Below are 21,529 nucleotides of genomic sequence, written 5' to 3'. Positions count from 1 at the left end.
AAGAAACAACTTATACCCTGTGGATCGGTAGAGTCAGAATATTAATAATAACATCAACAACAGGAAACATTTACAACATATTTGCTCTGTGCAAGGCTTTATTCTAAGTGCTCTATATGCACCGTGACTCATCCGGACAAAATAATCTTATGAGGCAGGTACTATTTATAGATGGGGATATTGAGCCTCAAAGAGGTTAACTGACCTGCCAAATCTAAGCAATCTGCCTTCAGAGTCCAGACTCTTCAACAGCACAGGAGACTTCTCGTGGGCTTGCTGGTTCTCACCTTACCACAGCGGGAGCCTTTGTAATAGCTTTAGTCACTACTGCTGTTTGCTTTGACCAAGTGATCAATTGAGGGAAAAAGTAACATAGGGAATAACAGGTGGAGAGTAATCTTTTCCTTTCAAGTAAACTCCATCTTTTGTAGTTTTAACAATGGTGTCACCTTTAGGAGTGAGAAAAGTAGAAGGAAGCAATTTGAAACCAATTCGGGAGCCTCTGACGTGGCAGATGTGGTTAAGAGGGCAGGCACTGGTGCCAGAACTGCTGAGGTCACCATTTACTAGCTTTACCACCTACTAGCTGTGTGACCTTAGGCAAGTTACTTAACTGTTCTGAACCACCAGCTCTCATCTGTAAACACTAAGACTAATCATAGCACCTACTTTGTAGCAATCTCGAGAAGATTAAAGTAGTTCTGGATGGTGGCTACATGTAGTAGGTGCTCAACTAATATTAGCTACAAAACAAGCAAACTGTACTTGGAGTCATGAAGATCGAATCCTAGCTCTGACTCAGAAATGGAGAGAGGGCGGAATAGGATCATATGTGGTAGAGCAAACGCAGGCAAATGTGAATGGTAGAGCTAGATTGTGCGCACGTGGTATTCACCATGCGTTCTTTCAAAATGACATCTTGAAGATGGAGAACAAAGAGACCCAACAAAGGAACTTGCCATTTCTTGCAATAACAATGTCATATGAGGATGTGATGCTCAGAGTTGTGGCACCATCTTGGGATTATGAGTGAAAAACAAGAGAACCACTGAGATACCAACCCAGAGTTCTAACGTCATTGAGTCACTGTTAGGGACTGAACTGTGTCCTCCCAAAATTCATAGGTTGAAGCCCTAACTCCCAATGTGACTGTATTTGGAGACAGGGCATTTAAAGAGGGAATGAAAGTTAAATGAGGTCATGTGAGTGGTCCTAATCCAATTTGACTGGTGTCTTTATAAGAAAAGGGAGAGACACAGGATTCAAGCACAGACAAAAGGCCATGTGAGGGCACCGTGAGAAGGTGGCCATTTGCAAGCCAAGGAGAGAGGCTTCGGGAGAAACCAAACATGACAACACCTTAATCTTGGATTTCCAGCCTCCAGAACTGTGAGAAAATAAATATCTGTTGTTTAAACCACCCAGTCTGTGGTATTTTGTTATGGTGGCCCTAGCTGACTAAAACAGTCATTGAATTAACCAACCTTAGAATTATCTATCTGCTGCCTTCAGTGATGGAATAAATGTCCTTATTTCTTTAAAAACAATCCTAGTCTTTTCAGCAAATGGTGCTGGAACAACTGGGCTTACACATACAAAAAAAAAAAAAAAAAAAGAATCTAGACACAGACCTTACAACCTTCACAAAAATTAACTCAAAATGGATCACAGACCTAAATGTAAACATGAAACTATAAAACTCATAGAAAATAACATAGGTGAAAACCTAGATGACCTTGGGTAAGGCAATGACTTTTTAGATATAACACCAAAGACAGGATCCATGAAAGAAATAATTGATAAGCTGAACTTCATTAAAATTAAAAACTTCTGCTCTGTGAAACACAATGTCTAGAGGAGGAGAAAACAAGCCACAGATAAGAAAACATTTTCAAAAGACACATCTGACAAAGGATTGTTATCCAAAATAAGTAAAGAACTCTTAAAACTCAATAATAAGAAAACAAACAACTCAATTGAAAATGAGCCAAAGATCTTAACAGATACCTCACCAAAGAAGATATACAGATGGCAAATAAACATGTGAGAAGACGCTCCATATCATATGTCATCAGGGAAATGCAAATTACAACAACAAGATACCACAATGCACCTATCAGAATGGCCAAAATATGGAACACTGACAACATCAAATGCTAACAAGAATGTGGAGCAAAAGGAACTCTCGTACATTCATGGCGGGGATGCAAAATGATACAGTCCACAGTTTGGTGGTTTCTTACAAAACTAAACATACTCTTACCACATGATCAAGCGATCACACTCTTGGGTGTTTACCCAAAAGAGCTGAAAACTTATGTCCACCCAAAAACCTGGATGTTTATAGCCGCTTTATTGATAATTACCAAAGCTTGGAAGCACTCAAGATGTCCTTCAGTAGGTGAACAGATAAATTGTGGTCCATCCAGACAATGGAATATTATTCAGTGCTAAAAACAAATGAGCTATCAAGCCGTGAAAAGACATGGAGGGAACTTAGATTCATATTACTAACTGAAAGAAGCCCATCTATTCAGGCTACATAATGTATGATTCCAACTATATGACATTCTGGAAAAGGCAAAACTATAAAGAATATAAAAAGATCAGTGGTTGCCAGGGGTTGGAGATGGGGGGAGGAGATGAATAAGCAGGGCACACAGGAATTTTAAGGCAGTGAAAATACTCTGTATGATACCATAATGATGGATATATGTTAGTATACATTTGTCCAAACCCATAGAACATAAAGCACTAGAAGTGAACCATAATGTAAACTATGGATTTGGGGCAATTATGATGTGTCAACAGGGTCATCAATTGTAACAAATATACCACTCCAGTGGGGGATGTTGATAATTGGGGGGTGAGGGGCTACGTGTGTGTGGGACCAGAGGGCGTATGGGAAATCTCTGTGCCTTCCCCCCAATTTTGCTGTGAACCTTAAACTACTCAAAAAATAATCTTAATTTAAAAAAAGGAAAATAGAAAAAAAGAAAAAAACCACAATCCTAGTTCTGCCCTATTTTAGATAAGTTCTTTAACTTTTACAAGTCCCAGTGTCTTCATGTGTAAAATAAGTATAATAATAATCTACCTCCTCGAGTCAGTATGAGGAATAAATGAGAGGGCGTCAAGAACGTGTTCGGCACGGTGGTCAAGAATTGGAATGTGGCCATTTCTTTTAGAAGCAAAGAGTATACGAAAGATCTTTCTACATTATTGTGTTGGTTCTTCCACTGGACTGGGTGAAGAAGGATGAAAGGGCTGAATTGCTGTTGCCTTGTCAGATGAGACCAGGCTACGTTTCATGAAGAGGGCCAAGATGACAGCAGGACACAACCAAGGGTTTGGTCCACCCTTGGTCTTATTTACCACGTCTGAGTGTTCAGATTCAAGGTCATCGTGTCTTCAGAGCACCAACCTCACCCCTCAGGCCCACCTCCCTCCTAAAGCTCTGCATTAACCATCTGCCTAGGTTCATTGTAGCCCATGAAGCTTCTCCCCGCCCTGGCCCAAAGCAGAAAGGCAGTCCCACGAGAGCATCCCACCCACTGGGCAACCACTTACCCACATCAGCCCCGCTGAGTGCCTTCCCCAGCGGCCAGGGCCTCAAGTCCATTCTCTTCCCATTAACAGTGAGTGACTGTACACAGCCTTGAAAGCCTCGGTTTGTCCCTGTTGCTCTCACCAACCAGTAAGCACGGGGAGACCCACCAAGATAGAGAGGCGTCTGGAAGGTAATTTTACTGTACTGGCCCTTTAAGAAAGAGGGAAACAGTAACTCACTACACAAAGTCAAAAGCTAAAACACAACAGGTTTTCATGAGGGACATGGTTAAGATGCAATTTATAGCACCGGTGTTTTCTTCCATCTGTATTTAAGTCACTGTCCTACTGGAAAATTAAACCCACAGTTACCATAGAAAACTCAAGAGAGCTTCTCAGAGGGCTGTCTTTCGAGAAGGGATGATTTTGGAACCTAGAAGGGAAGGGAAGGTGGGTTAGAGCCAGGAGCAACCCAACAGGCAGTGTACCATGATGGGCATCCCAAAAAAAACCTTTCTCTTTCCAGTCCTGACACCAATTTACTGTGTATCTTGGATGGGTCATAGGGCTATTCTGTGTCTCAAAAGGTGATAATACTAATTTTGTGTATACGTGGGCTAACGTTTACCCTTTTACTGTCCTAGTCACCTTTATACTATATCCTGCAAGAGGCATTTGTGAGGGAGAGGGAAATTGCCAAGACTGAGTTGCAAAATATTTTGAAATTTGCTCATGGATACAATTTTTTTTAAGTGTTATTACAGCTAAGTAGGGACATTTCCAATCTTAGACTAAACCACAATCTGGATTGTAGATTTTGAGGTTACAAAATACAGAGCTGAACATTAGGTGGGACAGAATTAAGGTGCTCTTGGTTGTTGTTTTTACTGCAGAAATATCTCATTTGCTTGGATTAAAGGGTAGAGAAGGAGGTTGGCAGAAGGTATGCTGCGAGAAGTTATAAAATGTCTACAATGTAAGCCACTGAAACGTAATCTTTACCCTTTATACTTTTGTTATCAATAAGTAAAACATCTAATCATTGCTCTTCTAATGAATAGATAAGAATCGTTGGTAAATAGTATATTAAATGTGAGCTACGCAGCTTTAAAGTATTTACAGTGGATTTTAAGGATTAATTCTTTGCCAGCCACTGGCGTATAGCTTTCGTGAGCTGAATTGAGTGCCCCGTTGGCTTATTTCACCAAGATCCTCAGGATTTACTTCTTCTGGATCCCTTCCTCACCCTTCTGGCCCTATTCCCTGATCCAGGACCACAGCAGGAGCCCGACAGCTAAATCCTTTTCTCCTTGTTTGGAGCATTAAGTGCATCAGAGGGGTGGGTAGCTCCTCTGAAGCTCCCTTCACAACATCCCAGGCAATAGTCTTTGAGCCTAGCCTTTACCTTCCTCTAATGAGGGTTGTCTTTGGGCCTCTGGAGGCTGCTTTGCCTGCCCATGCAGAGAACTGGTGGTATCCTGGAGTCTGCAGTCCCCTGGCACAGCCCTTAACAAGTTTTAATGGGTGCTTAAGTGTGAAAGTCCAATTCCCTTGCTTTGGGTTGGCATCACTCCGTGGTACTACTTACACGCCAGAGCTCCCCTGTGGGATCAGGCTAAAGCCAGATCCTGATGAACTTTGCCTGAGATCTCACTCTTACTGACTTCTGTCCCTCCCCCATTCGTCTTAACCCCCTCTCTTACAGGTTTCCTATGGGATCCCTTTTTTTTTTTGTGGTACGCGGGCCTCTCACTGCTGTGGCCTCTCCCGTTGCAGAGCACAGGCTCCGGACGTGCAGGCTCAGCGGCCGTGGTTCACGGGCCCAGCCACTCCGCGGCATGTGGGATCTTCCCGGACTGGGGCACGAACCCGTGTCCCCTGCATCGGCAGGCGGACTCTCAACCACTGCACCACCAGGGAAGCCCTGGGATCCCTTTCTTCGTGCATCATTTGCATAAGACTCCTCATCTCAGGTCTGTTTTGGGGGAGCCCTGACTTAAGACAGAGTCACTATCTCTTGAGACAGTTTTCTCAAACATTCCACATCTGCGGTCCTGCTTATACAACTTGCTTAGCAAGTCTTGGTAGTAGAGAGGCAGATGTTGCCCTGAGTATCCACAAAATTACATGCTTTTTGTAATTAATGCTTACATGCATTAAAATCATACACTCTGAAGGCAATCCTCTTCGAGGATTAGAGTCCCTGTTAGAGTACTGCAAACTACACACATAGGCACCAGAATAGAATAGGATTATCACCTCCATTTTCCTAGATGCTATGCCTCTATTAATGCAGCCTATAATATCTTTAGCTTGTTGTTATCACATGGCCCTATTTATTAACCTTTATTGAATTTCCTTGTTTTAAACCCTAAGACATTTACACATGTGTTACTTCTGTTACAGCTTCTCCACCTGTATTCATGTTAGTATTTTGGACCCAAGTTCAAAGTGTCTTTATTCCTGTCAAATTTAATTTTAACCATAGTAGGCCTGTTGTTCTGGCATTTATGTGATTCTGCAGTGCATTTATCCCATCTTTCCCTTCCTTAGAAATATATGCATATCTGCATAAATGATCTTCCTGGATTCACATTCACTCTATTTGGATTCTTGTTCTTTTGGAACCACTGGGATTCAAATGAATGAGATTTATTTTTTTCTATTCTTTTTTTTTTTTTTTTATCAGCAAGTCATGACCCTTAATATAACATGTCTTGTCAGCAAAGAATAGTGAAGAGCCCGGGCAAGGAGAAAGCTATACACATATATACAAAGGCTTTTTTGCTACTTTTTTCCTCAGAGAATATAGATACCTGCCTGATTAGAATTACAGGCTCGGTTCCTTGGCAGGTTGCTAATCCCAACTGTTTATTCTAAACACAGTCCTAAAATTGCTCAGAGCATGACAAATATGTGAATACCTAGGTGATTTACCGAGTAGCCCAACAGTTACGCTGCTTTACCACTTCCTATAATCATGGCCCCAAAAAGGTGGATGAATGGATTACTCCTGAATATTGAACCAAGGGAACCTTTCAGGACGATTTTCTAAAGCCACAGGATTGCAACACCTCTGCCTTAAAAGCAAGCTTTGTGTTTGGCACTAATAATGGCTTCAATTCTTCCAATATGGGCCTTCCTCCACCCCCCGGCATTGATGTCCTTGTAGAAAGAGAACACGTCCCCGGGCACAGAGCCTACTGCACGTCCCTGTGCACCCAGGGCCATGATGCTGGCAGTCACCCTTCTCCTCGGTACATGTGGGATGGACACGTGCCCTGAAAGCCCACCTTGGGTGGAAAGCTGGCAGGGGCACATCAGAGCCAGGATGCATGGGTTTGCCATGAAAAGCAGCCCATCTGCCAGGGCTGTCAGCTCTCTGCAGCGGGATCCTGCCAGGGTGCTTGTGGTGCGTGCTGGGCAGGGGGGCAGGGAGTGAGGCTCGCACTCACCTGGGACTGGCCTGTCACCGGGGTGCCGTTGTTCAGCTGCAGCAGCCCGTTCAGCCCATCTCTGTAGAGCGTAACCGTGTGCCAGCCCCCTAGCTTGATTTTGGTTTCACTCACGATGATGGCAAGCCCAGTTCCACAGTTAAACCTGTGGGGGAAGAAAAGAAGAGGAAAATTCTTAGATCGACCAGTTCATTATGTTTTCAGACTCCATGGACATCACTTCCAGGGTAATGGCTTCTTTGAGAGCCAGTCTGTCCAGAGTAGGTTTACAAATATCAAGAGCTGTTTACATCTACACACGGAAGAGCCAGACGCCTCCTTCCCTGTGACCTCCGCAGCCTGGTTGTCTTTAATCTGCCCATAGAACCTTTCAGTGTGGAGTCTCCTTTAACCCAACTTTCTCTGCAGCTTAGAGAATCCTGGGCAACTAAGATCTTCCCTCTCCTTCTCAGCAATGACCAGATGCTGAACATGGACTCAAGGTGCAGAGAATTAGAGCTTGAATCATTCTGCTTCCGGGGATTTCTCTGGGGACTTCCCACAACTCCGAAATGACAGGCTCAGTGCTGTAAATAAAATGTAAAAGAAAAAAAAAAAAAGAAACCAAGTCTTCACACTCATTTTGACAAGCTGGCCAGCAATGCCATCTGTGTTCAGCTGGGCCTGAGTGCAGGGATGGTTTCCATGGGAGTCTCCAGCCCAGAGGGGATGTGGGTGGAGAACAAGCATTCTCAGACAGTTGCATTATTCTTTTTTCCCAACCTCCGTATGGCCTGGGGTGCCCTCTGGTCACTATGCCTGACATGTAGGATTCTGACCTTTTCCAGGCAACCTCCAGCAGCCACCATGCCATGTCCCCCATGAGTTCTGAGACTGCCGGTGGGGAAGGAAGTATGGCGGGTGTTGTCCATATCAGGATGTGTACTAATTGCTGCCCACTTCTCACGGCCTCCCTTTGTCTCCTGGTCATCAGTGGAGTGGAATGGGGTGGAGGGGCGTCGCAAAACAGGCTCACATAGCGGGGGGGATCTCAGAATCACGCAGTAGGAGTCGCAGAGATGGAGAGCTGCTACCAGCAAATAACCAACGGGGCTAGCGGGAGTCAATCAGATCCTCCAAGGGTTAGATCCGCATAAGGTTAGGGCCACTGCCCCAGATCCTGCTGGCTGACCTCAATCTCCCATCAATCAACGCATTTAGCAAAGGATGCGGGGATGGGGGTGGGGGCATTTTCTACCCCACGTGAGATGCTTGACAGTCTCATCCTTCTTAACCCAAAGTAATTTTTGTGCTAAAATAGTCAAAAGACAATCGTGGTTGGTGCTTACTGAGTGCTTTTGCTACAGGTCAGGCGCTGCTCTAAGTACTCTCATGTTTTCATTCATTTAATGCCCACAGTAGTCCTGGGAGGAAACATGGGCTCGGAGAGGTTAAGGCATCTGCTGACGGTCAGGCCGCAGGAGAATAGTGTCATCAGGATCTTAATCAGTGAGCCATGGAGAAGCACCCAGGATGACCCAATGATCCCCATTGGTTGTCCTCTAACAGGTGCCGTGTGCACCTCCATGAGGGTGGTTAAAACACTCACACGTCCACAGAACTCTGCATGCAGAAAACCACACGTAAACCAAAGGTGGCTTCCAAGGTGCGTTGGGACACAAATGATCAGGGCAGAGGAGGTAAGTCAAATAGTCCACCACAGCCCTGAGGAAAGACGAGGATGGGGTCCGAGCCTCTGGAAACGCTTAGGAGGCTATGGGCTCCTCTCTGGGCTCTGCGCTGTCAGCTGTATCTATCGCAGGGGACAAGGAGGAAGTCCCAGCCTTCTGCCCATCGCATCCACCGAAGCTCCAGGAGAGAAGGGACTCAGTCGCTTTGGCTCACTGCCGCACTCCCAGGCGCTGCAGCAGTGCCTGGTACACTGCGGTGGCTCAAGAAACATTTGCTGTTGAATGAATAAATGATCACAAGGTTCCAAACTCAAATCTGAGGGGCAACCCTGCCATCCTGATAGCCCAGTATTTAGTAAACTGGTCCGTGCTCATCTTATACACACTGTTCCTCTATTTACAGGGATCCATTGTGTATAGGTTTTGTTCACACTATAAGAAGGAAAACATAACGTAGGGTAGTATTAAAAGTCTAAGGGGTTTTTGGCAGGAGTTACCTGAACTGGAGTGAGCGCTGGACGACAGCCAGGGACATGAAATCCCCCCTCCCGTGCTCATTCTCCCCGCAGTAGAGCAGCAAGCCATCCTCCGCCTCTGCCTGTTATTATAGGAATGAAAGCCACACGAACAATGAGCGCCTCTTCTTCCATAAAGGGCCACCTGGAAACACTCATGAATACGAAACTTGAGCATCTCCACTGCGTTCCTATTTACAAGCATGTGGACTCCAATTACTTCCCAGGTACCCAGTCCCAGTCCACTTTCAATAAACAGAGGGCAGCGATATAAACAGTGTGTGAGGAATTTTGCAGTGACGCGAGAGGAAGGTGGCCCCATATCTGACCCACTCTTTACTTGGCTTCATGGATCCACCAGCAGAGGCTCTGGGAAACCATGTGCACAAAGACCGCAGTCACACAGGGGCTGCTCTCATGCTCATCAAATTCTATTCTCACCAAAGAGCATTTTAGTTTTTCCTTTTTTAAAAAATTTCCCATGCAAATTTGCTTCTTTCCTTCCATTAGGAGAACATGACAATACAAACAGCCCATGGACTAGTTTAGTTTTCACCCATGTTGTCTGTCCTAGACTGAGACAGAACATCTTTTGGACCCTCAACACTTTGACCGTGACCTGAAGGGGACTTGTTTCCATATCTCCAAACCGTTTCCTGTCATCTGAGATACGCAAAAGAATCACTTTAAGCTGAAGGCAATGAATTCTGATCCACAGCTGATTCAGATCAGAGAGCATCTATTGGGCCCTCACTGTGTGCCAGGGTTGCATATAGTCATTTTTCTATCTGTTCAGTTACAGTCATAATAATGAACGTTGTTTGAGCTTCCTTTAAAAGGAATTTGGGGCTGGAGAATGCATTTATACCTTCTGAAATCCTGGCCTGAGAAGTGTCACTATTATGAGTGTTGACCGAAAAAAAAATGCACAACCAGAAGTTGAGAATTATGTTTTATTTGGTGGACTTGCTGAGGACTTTAGCCCGGGGAACAGTCCCTTAGAGCTATTGGGCTTAAGTCCTCAGCAAATTTGCTGAATAAAACATAATTCTCAACTTTTAGGTTATGCATTTTTTTTCAGTCAACACAAGCAACACGTGTGGAACCCAAATATTCTTCCTGGGAACCTTCAGGCCAACCATTTCCATAGTTCAGTAACATACAGAACCCACCCTCCCTTTGCTGCCGCCCTTGAGTGTGTAAGTGTGCCCATCGTTTTCGCTAACCTGTGAATGGGTTTACCCCCTGCTTCCTCTCCCCTCTCCTCCTCCCTTTGATGTAGCACACTGCTGTGTTACGGTGTCCAGTAAGCACTCATCAAAGGATTAATCCTTCTTACCCTAAATTCAAGAGTAATTTGAAATGCCTGATAAGAGTTCTTCAAAGGTTCAAAGGTTACATAGGAGTGGCCAAAGAACTGAGGATACTGTATAACAATATCTGGAAAGAGAAAAAGACAGAATCAAAGCACGCTGTTTCCTCACTTCAAATGCAAAAAATCAGTACACACCATTGCCTGGATGTCATTAAGTAAAAACCCCTGACAGTCTGTTAAACCTAGCTTACCATCTTCTTCACTCTACTCTTTACCCCCAGGATTCTCATTCCTGGGGACTTTGAGCTTCTGAAATTCTTAGGGAGAAACTGGATCTTTGGAGATGGTTACTTGCCACCCTAAAGAGAAATCAATGGCTTTAAGGCCGCTGACACCTGCTTTCTAGCTGTACATCTGTGTGATATAAGTTGGCTCAATTATTATCCTTCTTAACCTTCACACACATGTTTCTGCTGCATTTTCTTAGTAGAGGTGTGATAAAAGTAAACCCACCCCCAAGATGCCATCAGGATGACTTATTAATTGCTCTGAAAGGACTACATGTTTGGCACATATAAGAATAGGGTTGCTATCTAACTAGAAGCAATGGAAGTTGCCTCACATTTGCCCTGTGTAGCTAACTAGCTAATTTAGTGACTAAAACATGGGAGAAGGGGCTTATCTTAGAAAAAGGACTTGAAGGAACCACGTGTGGATGCAAAACTGCCCTCTGGCTCCCAGTAGGGCCAACCCACCACCATGTTCCCCACCCCACCAGCCAAGGGCCTACCTTCTGAGCAGCTCTCACCACCTTTGCCCAGGTTGCAGTGGCATCGAGAGCCCCCCCAGGTGTAGTCATTGACACAAAAGCTGTCAGCAGAGCAGAGAATTTCATCACAAGACACGTCAAAAAGCCTTGGCATCATAGCTGCACCATTATTCCCTTTCCTCTCCACTGGAGTGGGCTGTGGAGCCACCTCAGTCATGGGGAGAGATGCTGGGGTAGCGGGGACAAGCCTAGAAACGGCCATCGGGTTCGATCTGGGCGCCATCTTGGATTCCACCCAAAATTTCTTATTCCCTTCTTTGATAGCAGGAAGCGGTTTAACCTGAAGACAGAGAAGGAAAAGGAGTTCAGGATTAACACAGAGCACAGTAATTAGACTGCCTTATTTATAGCTGACGCCTAACACTTGAAAATATAGTCACTTTTGATACTTACCAAAACCTTGGGATGTACAGAGGACAAATAGTACTGACTCCAGTTTATGGATAAAGAACTTGAGGCTAAGGATTTTAAGGACCTTCTCCTGTATTACTCAGAAAATCAGTGCTAAAGCTGATATTATGTGATTTATTATTACTACAATATCACGAAGAGGCATTTACCTCGTCAAGGAATTGTTCATTTCCTTATAAAGACTGAGTTTATACAATTTCACTTGGTGGGAATCTAAATACGTTTTTGCCAGATTGTGAAGGCAGCAGGCAGGAGCCGACTACAGAGCATGAGCATGGCTGGTACCTAGTTACTATTAATTTATGATCACCTGGTGCCTAATAGTCAGAGGAAATAAATGTGTTAAAAGCAAATGAGCCAAGTGAAGTACGTTTTAAGTAAAACGTTAGTGGTCCATTGACTAAATCACCTTGTTCAGCAAGGAAACAAAAACACCCAGGTTTTCAAGCAGTACTTTTCTTTACCTCCTCAAAGGAAATATCCAAGTCTAAGTCGTCTTCATATGTGTCATCATCCTCGCTGACTTCTGTGTCGGTTAGATAATGGGGTCCATAGCGCCCACTTCCTGATTCCTCGGGGCCTTCACAGAGAAAAGCAGCACACCGCAGTCAGCACATGCCTTCGCTCCCTTTTTACGCTAACGCAGCCACATACAGAGCTGTGCTGAATGGATGGAGACGTATCGGAAACACACAAGGAATTCGACACAAAAGAGGAAGCAGCACTGAGCAAAAAGTATGAAAAACATTTCATCTCCTAAGTAATCAAGGAAAAGCCTCTTAAAACCAGAAAGAGCCGCCATTTTATACTGACAAGACTGGCAAATACAAAAGTTGGGCAATAAAAGATACTACCAAGGATGGGATCAATGGAGACTCATACTCTGATGTTAGGTGTGTAAACCGGTACATCCCCTTTGCAAAACACTTAGAAATATTTAATGAAGTAGAATATGTTCATAGCTTTTGATGCAGCAATGTCACCCCAACTTACAAAATCTGGAGAAACTTTTCCACATGTGCAAAGAGACATGTGCATAACACATTCATAGCATCAGAATCTGTAATTGTTAAAAAACCCAACTTTGCTATTTTTATAATATCAAGTAATAGCCCAAAAATCTATCAACAGATAATGGATAAATGAATTATAGTATATCTGTGGAATGGGATACTGTGTAACACAGGAAATGAATAAGTGGATATTTAATAAATCAAGATGGTTGAATCTCACAAGATTTCACGAAAAAAATGCAAGTTGCACAGGAACATATCCAGTTTGATGCCATTTATATAAAAGTCAACAGCAAGAAAAACTATATATTATTTAAGGTTATATATATACAGTTGTCCCTCTTCCCTTGGCATCTGAGGGGTGGTTTTGGTGCAGGACCCCCTCAGATACTAAAATCTCCGGATGCTCAAGCTCCATATATAAAAGGGCAGAGTACGGTCGGTCCTTGGTATCTGCGGATTCTGCATCCACGGATTCAACCAACCACGATCAATATGGACGGCCGACTATATTCAAACTCTTGAGAAAAGTAAGGCAAGGGCCAAAAATACATGGGAAAGGTTAGAAGAGGGATATGAAAGAGGTGTGACACACAGGGGCCTTTGATAGTACTCTATAATATTCTATTTCTTAAGATAGATGCTGGGTACCCATGAGTGTTCATATTATTTTTATATATTACATAAAAACATAAAAGTAATATCACATATATATAAAAGTATATATATACTTTTGACATATGAGATATTTCATTAAAAGTTCTTCAAAATAAGAAAGAGACATTATACTAGAGCAAACACTCCCACGCCCAGAAAAAAAAGCGTCCCTGGGTGGCATCTTGGAGGTCAACCATTTCCAAACATCTTAGCAGGACAACAGGATCTTTCAGAACTGTAAGGTGGGCTGAGAAAAACTCATAGGGGACAATACAGGGTATTGTTCTTTGGGGGATGGTCAGGTTAACATTTTTATTCAGTTGTCATCCACAAAGTCTACTGATCCACAGCAGTCCTGACTTAGGCTAGACACAGGAAGCCCTACCCCCAGGATCTGAGAGCCTTTCAAAGTGCTGCTCCATAGCGCCCCCATTTCCTGGCTTTGGGTAGGCGCAGGTACCAGCTGCCTTCTCTGATCCAGTCACACCAGGCACCAGGCTTTACGGCTGTAACAACTCTGGCAACAGGAACTGACTTTTGTAGGTCATTGATGCCCATTAGTTATTGAATGATTAGTTAAAAAAAGAAAAAAACGACATTAAAAACATAAATTGAACTTAAAGACAATTCTGCTTGCAGAATAAGCTAAGCCAAACACCTTTCTCACAAAAGCAAACTCACCCTCTTGTAAGCAAAGAGCAAGCAGATTGAACACGAAACTAAAGGAAATGTCAGAAAGGGAGTGTGGGATGCCTGCTCAGTGGGCACGCTGCTGACCAGGTATCTCCTCCTGCACCAGGAAGAGGGAGACATGGTCGGCAGGTGATCCAAACACATCGGAGAAGGTCCTGTTCTCAGGTATCAGGCACATCTTGGTGGAGGTGTTCTCACCACCTCCACGCCAATTCCCCAGTTTTATTTAAAATAGCCCACATGTCAGCTGAAAATTCAAGCCTGTTGATGTCAGATTTATACCTGGATGCAAATTCTCTTAAGCCACCTGCATCCAGCTAGCACAGCTGTGTGCCAGATGTCTTCACACAAAAAGCTAGAGGCCCTTGAAAACAGCTTCCCCTCTCTTGTCTCTCTGTATCTTTCTACCTCTCTCCCTGCCTCTCTCTCTTTCTCTGGGCCTCTTTCTTCTCCCCTTCCTCACTCTCCATTTCTATCTCTGTCTCTCTCATATTTTCAGAATGGATGAATTTCACTAGAACCAATTCATTTGCTAATAAAAGAATTATTTTAGCACATGCATGGAGAGACCTGGGTTTTCTCTTCCGTAGGTGGGCCTCTGTACCTCCAGGGTGTCCACCCTTGCCCTCTGCACATTCTAGCCATTCTGGCACTATTCTCATCATCTCAAGATTCTCTGCATTTCATCTTATAATACTCTATCTGGAAAAAAAAATCTTCAAGGACCCCAACTGCCAACAAGATAGATGTCCAGGCTCCTTGGTCAAGAATCCCAATGATCACAACTCCTCTTCCTCCTCCCTTCTCCTATCACCATTATTTATTGAAACCTACTGCCTCTCTCCTACTGATAGGTACTGTTGTTTGCTTCATATCATACATTTCTAAACTTTACAATAATCCTGAAAGGTAAGTGTGGTGAATTTCATTTGGTAGATAAGAAACTGAAGTCAGGGCAGTTAAGTGGTTTGACCAAGATGAAACCCTTTGTAACTGGCCGAGCCTAACTCAAAACCAAGTTTGCTGCTTTCCCAGTGCCTGCAGGAGAAGAAATCACTGTGGAGAGAGGAAGAGCCTGGGATTGAGAAAATTAACATTTATTGCTCATTTTTACCGTGCCAAGAGCTTTTCATAGATTGTTTCTATTAATTCTCACAAAATCCTGTGAAATTGGTATTATTCCTCCCATTTTACCATGTGAAGGTATAAACTGAAAAAGATTAAATAACTTGCTCAAAGGCACACAGACAATATACAGTGGCACTAGATTTATCCTTGGTCTCTTTTTTGATTACATCATGACACTTATAATCGGACTCCAGAGCATGGTTTTGACTCTTTTTTTCCCCCTCTTCCAAAGTTTTAATGGCCAAACTGGTTTACCAGTTGACTTGTGAACACATCTTGTGTTTTCTTACCCCAGGACTTTGGTTAACGCTCTTGTCCACATCACCCTCCTTTTCGCTCTTGTGTGTCCTTATATACATAGTCTAGCCACCCTTCCAGCTGCATGCATTCTGTGGAGACAGAGCTGAATGTGTATCATCCAAAGACCAAAATCAAGTGATATTTTAAAAAGAGAACAACAGGGCTTCCCTGGTGGTGCAGTGGTTGAGAGTCCGCCTGCCGATGCAGGGGATATGGGTTCGTGCCCCGGTCCAGGAAGATCCCACATGCCATGGAGCGGCTGGGCCCGTGAGCCATGGCCGCTGAGCCTGCGTGTCCGGAGCCTGTGCTCCGCAACGGGAGAGGCCACGGCAGTGAGAGGCCGGCGTACCGCAAAAAAAAAAAAAAAAGAGAGAGAAAACAGACTCTTCTGGGAAAAAAATGGTGACTCCAGAAAAGATGGAGCAAGCCAAGGCCTGTAGGACATTCTTCCAACTCCTGGACAGTGCCATCCACCCACGAATACATGTCCCTAATCATGAGCGCAGAACAAGCTTCCACAGTTTGTTGAACTCAATGGATATTCAAGATGGTTTTTACATCCTCTGGACTCCTAGCCTCGGAATGTTGCCCTTGTGTTTCTCAACTCAGTTGTGAACCCCCTGAGGGCAGGAACCATATTTTAGACTTCTTGATATACCTCCCCATCCTCCATTTAAGTAATACTTCACATACTCACCAAAAGCCAAGGCTTCCACCAGGCATGGGAGATACTACCACAGTGCTGCACTATGGAGGGACTCTGTCCTGTCCTGGCCCAGCTGGTCAGGCCTGTTTAAGTGGTGGAGTATCGGGGACAAATCCTTGTACGGTGAGACTTTGCCCCCAAATCCAAAGACATTCTCCCCAAACTGCCACCATTCCTGTCTCTTTCCCCAACTCAGAGCTAGAAGTTTAGAGCTGGAAGAGGACTTAGACACCATCCGGTCCAAAAGTCTCATTTCATAAATGTGGAAACTCAGGCCACAGAAGAGAAGTGACTTGAAACCAAGGTCATGCATCTCATTAGTGGAAAATTCAGGACCAGAACCAAACCATATGACCCTTAGTTCAATACGCAAAATAACATACACATGTTTTGACACCGAGTATCTAATATACTTTAGCCAGAAGGATATAGAGGAACCAGGGGTTGGAGTGTGGGTAACTGAGTTCTCGTCCTGCCCTTTAACCCACCCTAGGAAGTCTACCTTGAAGGAAACTCTTAGAGGAAAGGACCACAAATGCATTGCTGCAGCTATGAAATGGTACCATGATGAGAATGGAAATGACTCCAGCTTCTCTGCTCATTTTGACAAGTAAAATAAGGCATATATTGTTCAATGAATAAGGTTCTTTGGTCCTTATAATCATTGCTTCTGTTTGACACTGCATATAACCTATCTCTTTGAAGCCAGAGGTTACTGCTCAGTTTGGGGAAACAAAGCGTGTGAGATAAGGGTAGGATGACAATGTGGAATTAGAAGGACTTAGAGTCAAAGACATCTTGACTTTTGTAGAAAGGCCTTGGAGATCAGCTAGCACAAGTCCATTTTACAGAGGAGTAAACTGAGGCTCAGAGAGACCATGCGACTAGCCCACAGAGACAGTTCAGTGGCAGAGCTGGTCTAGAATTCTGGACTCCTGATGCTGCACTCCAATACTCTTTGCAGCATCTCTTCCTGTTTCTCATAATTATCCAGGCTAATTGTCATTTCCCATTTTTAACAGGAAGGAAATGAGCAGAGAGAGGACCAGACACAGTATGGTGTGAAGACATCTGGAATTAAGTTCCCCACTCTTGTTTCCTGATGACCACACCACCTCAGATCTCAAATCCATGGCTTCCCTAAAGATTTTACCAATGCTGTTTCTAAGTGAGCACAGAACGTACAGTCCAAGCCACTGATAAGAATTCTCCCAGTAGCCTGGGGTTATTGTAATTAAAGTGCATAACCCACCTCTCTCTACTTGACACTTTGTTAATTAGGAAAAGAGAACATTGAAAAGGAGTCATTTATTTAGAACCAGAATAGTCAAACCATCAACTGAATACAAAACAAGTTCAAGGGTTATTCCACTACAAGGAAAACTAATATAGAAAAGACAAATTTCTATTACTATATTACAGGATGACTTTTGTTTAAAAAAACAACAACCTGTATGCTTGGTTTTATTGAGTCATCACCAGTTTTCTATAAACAGTAAGTTTCTCTGATGTATCGTGGTATAGTTGGAAATACCCCTAGTCATGGAAACCAAAAACTGGGAGAGAGATGGACACAAATGACTGTGTGACCTTGAACGAGTCATTTAATCTCACCGGTTCTCGTGTTTTCTAACAAAACAAGGAACTGGACTGGATTTGATGACCTGCTGGCACTAACATTCTGCGACCCTAAAGTTTACACTTTTAATTCAGACACATTGCAAGCATCTGTTACTCCAAGCAAAGTTTGAAAAAGAAACAACTAGGGAATTTCACTTATGTGGATGAAAAAAGGAGTTAGTTCAGCATGGAAGTTACACGTCTTGGGGATTGTAACTTTGTGTTCAATAATATAAGCCTCCCAGAAGATGTGAGTTATCATTTATCAGAATTCATCTTCATTCATAAGGACCAGGTTGTATTTGGGTTTCTTTTCTTAACAGCTCTTAGCAATGATGAGAGAGGAGTACTTATTCTTCACTCCTGAAGCTGCAATCATGAGAAGAGCTTCCTGAAATACTGTTGAATGCTTGTCCAACCTTTTCGCCTCCCTACAGAGGTAGAGACAGAAACTTAGATGCTGAGTAGAAGCATTTGGTCCATATTTCTGAACTGAGTGAAGCTAATCTATCAAAGGACCTGGGGGAGGGAGGAGGAATTTGGGGCAAATTTGGTCTCTCCCACCTTCCTTCTCTACCTCGACAAGTGGAAAGCAGTGACCTGGGCAGGTGTGATCTCTCTGCAAACCCAAACTTTCCCTCAAGTGGGTTCCATAGCCTGGATTGGGCAAAAGGGAGTTTGCAAAAGGGAGCTTGTGCCTTAGAGTAAACTATGTTCTCTGATCTAGCCTTTATCATAAACAAGGACAAGCATTTGATTCTTTATCGTCTGAGTTTGTTGTCTTATTTCTCAGTTGGTTCAGAAAATGGACAAAGAGAAGAAGTGTTGTTAGCTGGGCATCCTCAAAACCCCAACATCAGCCTCGGCGACAGGGACTCAGAGGCTCTGCAAGAATGCTGAATGGTTTCCTTTGCTCCTCCCTTTCCCACAAATAATCTGTCTGGTTCTTTTCTTTCCACCTGAGCGAAACTAACTCATCCCGGGGTACGTTTCTGTGGTGGTAGGGGTGGGATGGTTGGGAGAGAATGGCTCTAGAGAACCAGCTATAGGCAGGTATGTTTGCTCTTTTCCATTCATCATGCTTCATGAAACCCTTACTTGACAACAGCCCAAGAATGTCACCCCAGACACCAAATGACTTCTAGAGCCCTCACCTCAAAACTTCCCTGACTCCTTTACCTTTATGATCTTTATGCCTGCACACACAGAGGAGGCGTCAACTGCACAACCCCTGTGGAGTGTTGTCTTTGGAAGAACACAAACCAGTCAGCCAAGCACAACCCGCTGTAGCCTTCTCCCTTGGAGTCTCCCTTTCTAAAGATAATGGGGCTGTGGAAAGCTAAGCAGATGGCCAGAAACCAAGGTGTGAGGTACCTGCGTCTCTACTTCCTGCTGATGGAGGAGATACACAGGTAAAGCATAACGCAAGAGGTGGCTGTGAACACAGCAGGACAACCTACGGCCATGTTTTCATCATGGTGTGCTGAATATTTCAGGTGTGGACTCTTTGTAACTTCAGAGAATAATGAATACTAATTCGTTGACAACATTCTGTGGGGATGCTCAGGACTTGAGGTGGAGTGGGCAGTGTATAAGTTAGATAGGCAAGTAAAATATTTCTGAACAGCTGAAAGAGTGGCTGGCAGGGTTATGTATACAGCAGGCCCTCAGTACGTATTACTTAGATAAGAGAGTGAGTGAATGAGTGAATGTTCTCTAGAAGAGCAAAATCTTCTTACAAGGTGCTCTGCACATGACAAATGCAAAAAAAAAAAAAAAAAATGTTTGTTGAAAGACCTTAGCTTTAATCTGGTCTTTGGCAATGCTGTAAGTGTCTAATCAGTCATTTTCACTAGGAGTTTAGTAGTAATTCTCAAGTAACTATTAATAACAGAAAACTACTGTCCATAGTGTCAGGAAAATAACAGGGCTTGAAAAGTGAGAGTTTACTCTCTCTCCACCCCACCCCTCTCTTTCTCTTTCTGCAAGATAATTTGACAGTATATACCAAGTGTTTTGAGTTATTTGATTTTCTGATTCTACTACTAGGAATTTGTCCTAAGAAAATAGTCAGATGTATAAAAACATTCATTATCATTTAAACATTACTTTAAGAAATTTAATGGCATGTTCTATGTTCATGGGATGAATTTATGTTTGGAAATATGGAGGTCATTGGCTCTCTTTACATGAGTGGTGGGATTGGAGGCAGACTGGAGTGAGTTGAAGAGTTAATAGGACGTTGGAAAAAAAGTAGTAACAGTTAATGTAGACAACACAATAACTCTAGCCTGAAGGAAAGCAGAGAAATGAGATGGTAGATGGAAGGGTTGTGGGATCCAGGAAGTCTTTTCTGTGAGTGTGGAATACATGGTTGCATGCTGACGGGAATGATCTAGAAAAGCAGAGAGTGAAGGATGGATCAAGTAGGAGAGATTGGGGGGCAGAAAACAAAAAACAGATGTATTTGGTGTGATCTGCAATTGGCTTAGTATTGTACAAGACAGGGCTTGGTTCAGATCTTGCACTTGGGAATCAGGAGGTAGAATAGAGAGATTGAGATGAGAAAGAGAGAGGAGACGCAGCTCACCAGGGGCTCACAATCCAGTGAGGAGGAAGACACATGTACCTACAACCGCAGGGCAAGATGACTGATGCTATTGTGAGAGTGAGCTCCAGTGTCTCTGTGGGTTTTCTGTTCTCCTTAAACTGGCTTCAGAGTGGAGCACCAACTGTGGTCCAGTTCTCTTGTGGGTGTTCTGATTGGCAAATGGTTTAAACTAAAAACACTTACACCCTATCATCCCTCTTCTCTCCTCTGAGAAAAGGTGCTAGGGGAAAATAATTACCATCATGAAATTCTGTGTTTGATTAAATGATTGTTCAGCAGTGAGAGTGAAACAAAAACATGATCGCAAAGCCTGAGAGAGTTTGTCCCTAACAGACCTTTAAGGATTTACTGAGAAGTATACTTCAGGAAGAAGGAAAGAGTAAGATGCAAAGGGTAGTGGGCAGAGAAACTGTATGGATAAATCTAAACAAGTGTTACTGTAAAAATAAATAAATAAAAAGTCTAAACTTGTACCTATTAAACAAAGTGGAACAAAAATGCTGAAAAGTAATATGTAAGACAAGAGGGAATTGATTTGGATCGAAGCTGCTAAGGTCCTTTTATTGTTTGTGAAGAGGGTAATAGATGTTTATTAACTTTAGACCATAAAAGTTTGAAAGTTAACAATTTATGGGTAGTAAATAAAAGAATATATAATTTCATCCCAATGGAGAGGAAAGGGGACTAAGAAAATACAGTCAATTCTATAGAAGACAGGAAAGGAGCAAAGATAAAGATCCCCTCTCCAAGAAAATGGAAAAAGCAGAGTAAATAGTACAAAATAAGATGGTAGGAATTTTTAAAAATGTCAACAATTATAATAACTATTAACGTAATAAACTTGCCATCTAAAAGACAGTGCTTGTCAGATTGGAATTTTAAAAGTTAAGCATTAGGTTGTTTCCCAAAAGTACTTAAAACATAAGACACAGAGAGATCAAATGTTTAAAAAAAAAAAAAAGAGTAATAGATGTTTCAAGCAATACCTAAAAGAAAGCTAGTGGATCTACATTATTATTGGACAACATAGACTTTAAGGGGAAAATGAAGTATTATT

General features: G+C 43.1%; 1 protein-coding gene across 1 annotated transcript in view; it reads right to left on the bottom strand.

The window, feature by feature from the left end:
* Window positions 1-21,529, bottom strand: part of EGFLAM (EGF like, fibronectin type III and laminin G domains) — a 173,406-nt gene that overhangs the window by 40,921 nt on the left and 110,956 nt on the right. Inside the window, exons 8-13 of the mRNA XM_079915676.1 lie at window positions 12,209-12,324; window positions 11,295-11,613; window positions 10,529-10,629; window positions 9,172-9,272; window positions 7,005-7,149; window positions 3,571-3,760 (exon numbers count right to left, since the gene is read on the bottom strand). Of these exons, the coding sequence (XP_079771802.1) occupies window positions 3,571-3,760; window positions 7,005-7,149; window positions 9,172-9,272; window positions 10,529-10,629; window positions 11,295-11,613; window positions 12,209-12,324 (972 nt within the window). The remainder of the gene's footprint in view (window positions 1-3,570; window positions 3,761-7,004; window positions 7,150-9,171; window positions 9,273-10,528; window positions 10,630-11,294; window positions 11,614-12,208; window positions 12,325-21,529) is intronic.

This window comes from Stenella coeruleoalba (assembly GCF_951394435.1).
Source record: "Stenella coeruleoalba genome assembly, chromosome: 3".
NCBI lineage: Eukaryota > Metazoa > Chordata > Mammalia > Artiodactyla > Delphinidae > Stenella > Stenella coeruleoalba.
The sequence above is the reverse complement of the archived record's forward strand: the minus strand, read 5'-3'. Positions and strand labels throughout refer to the sequence as shown.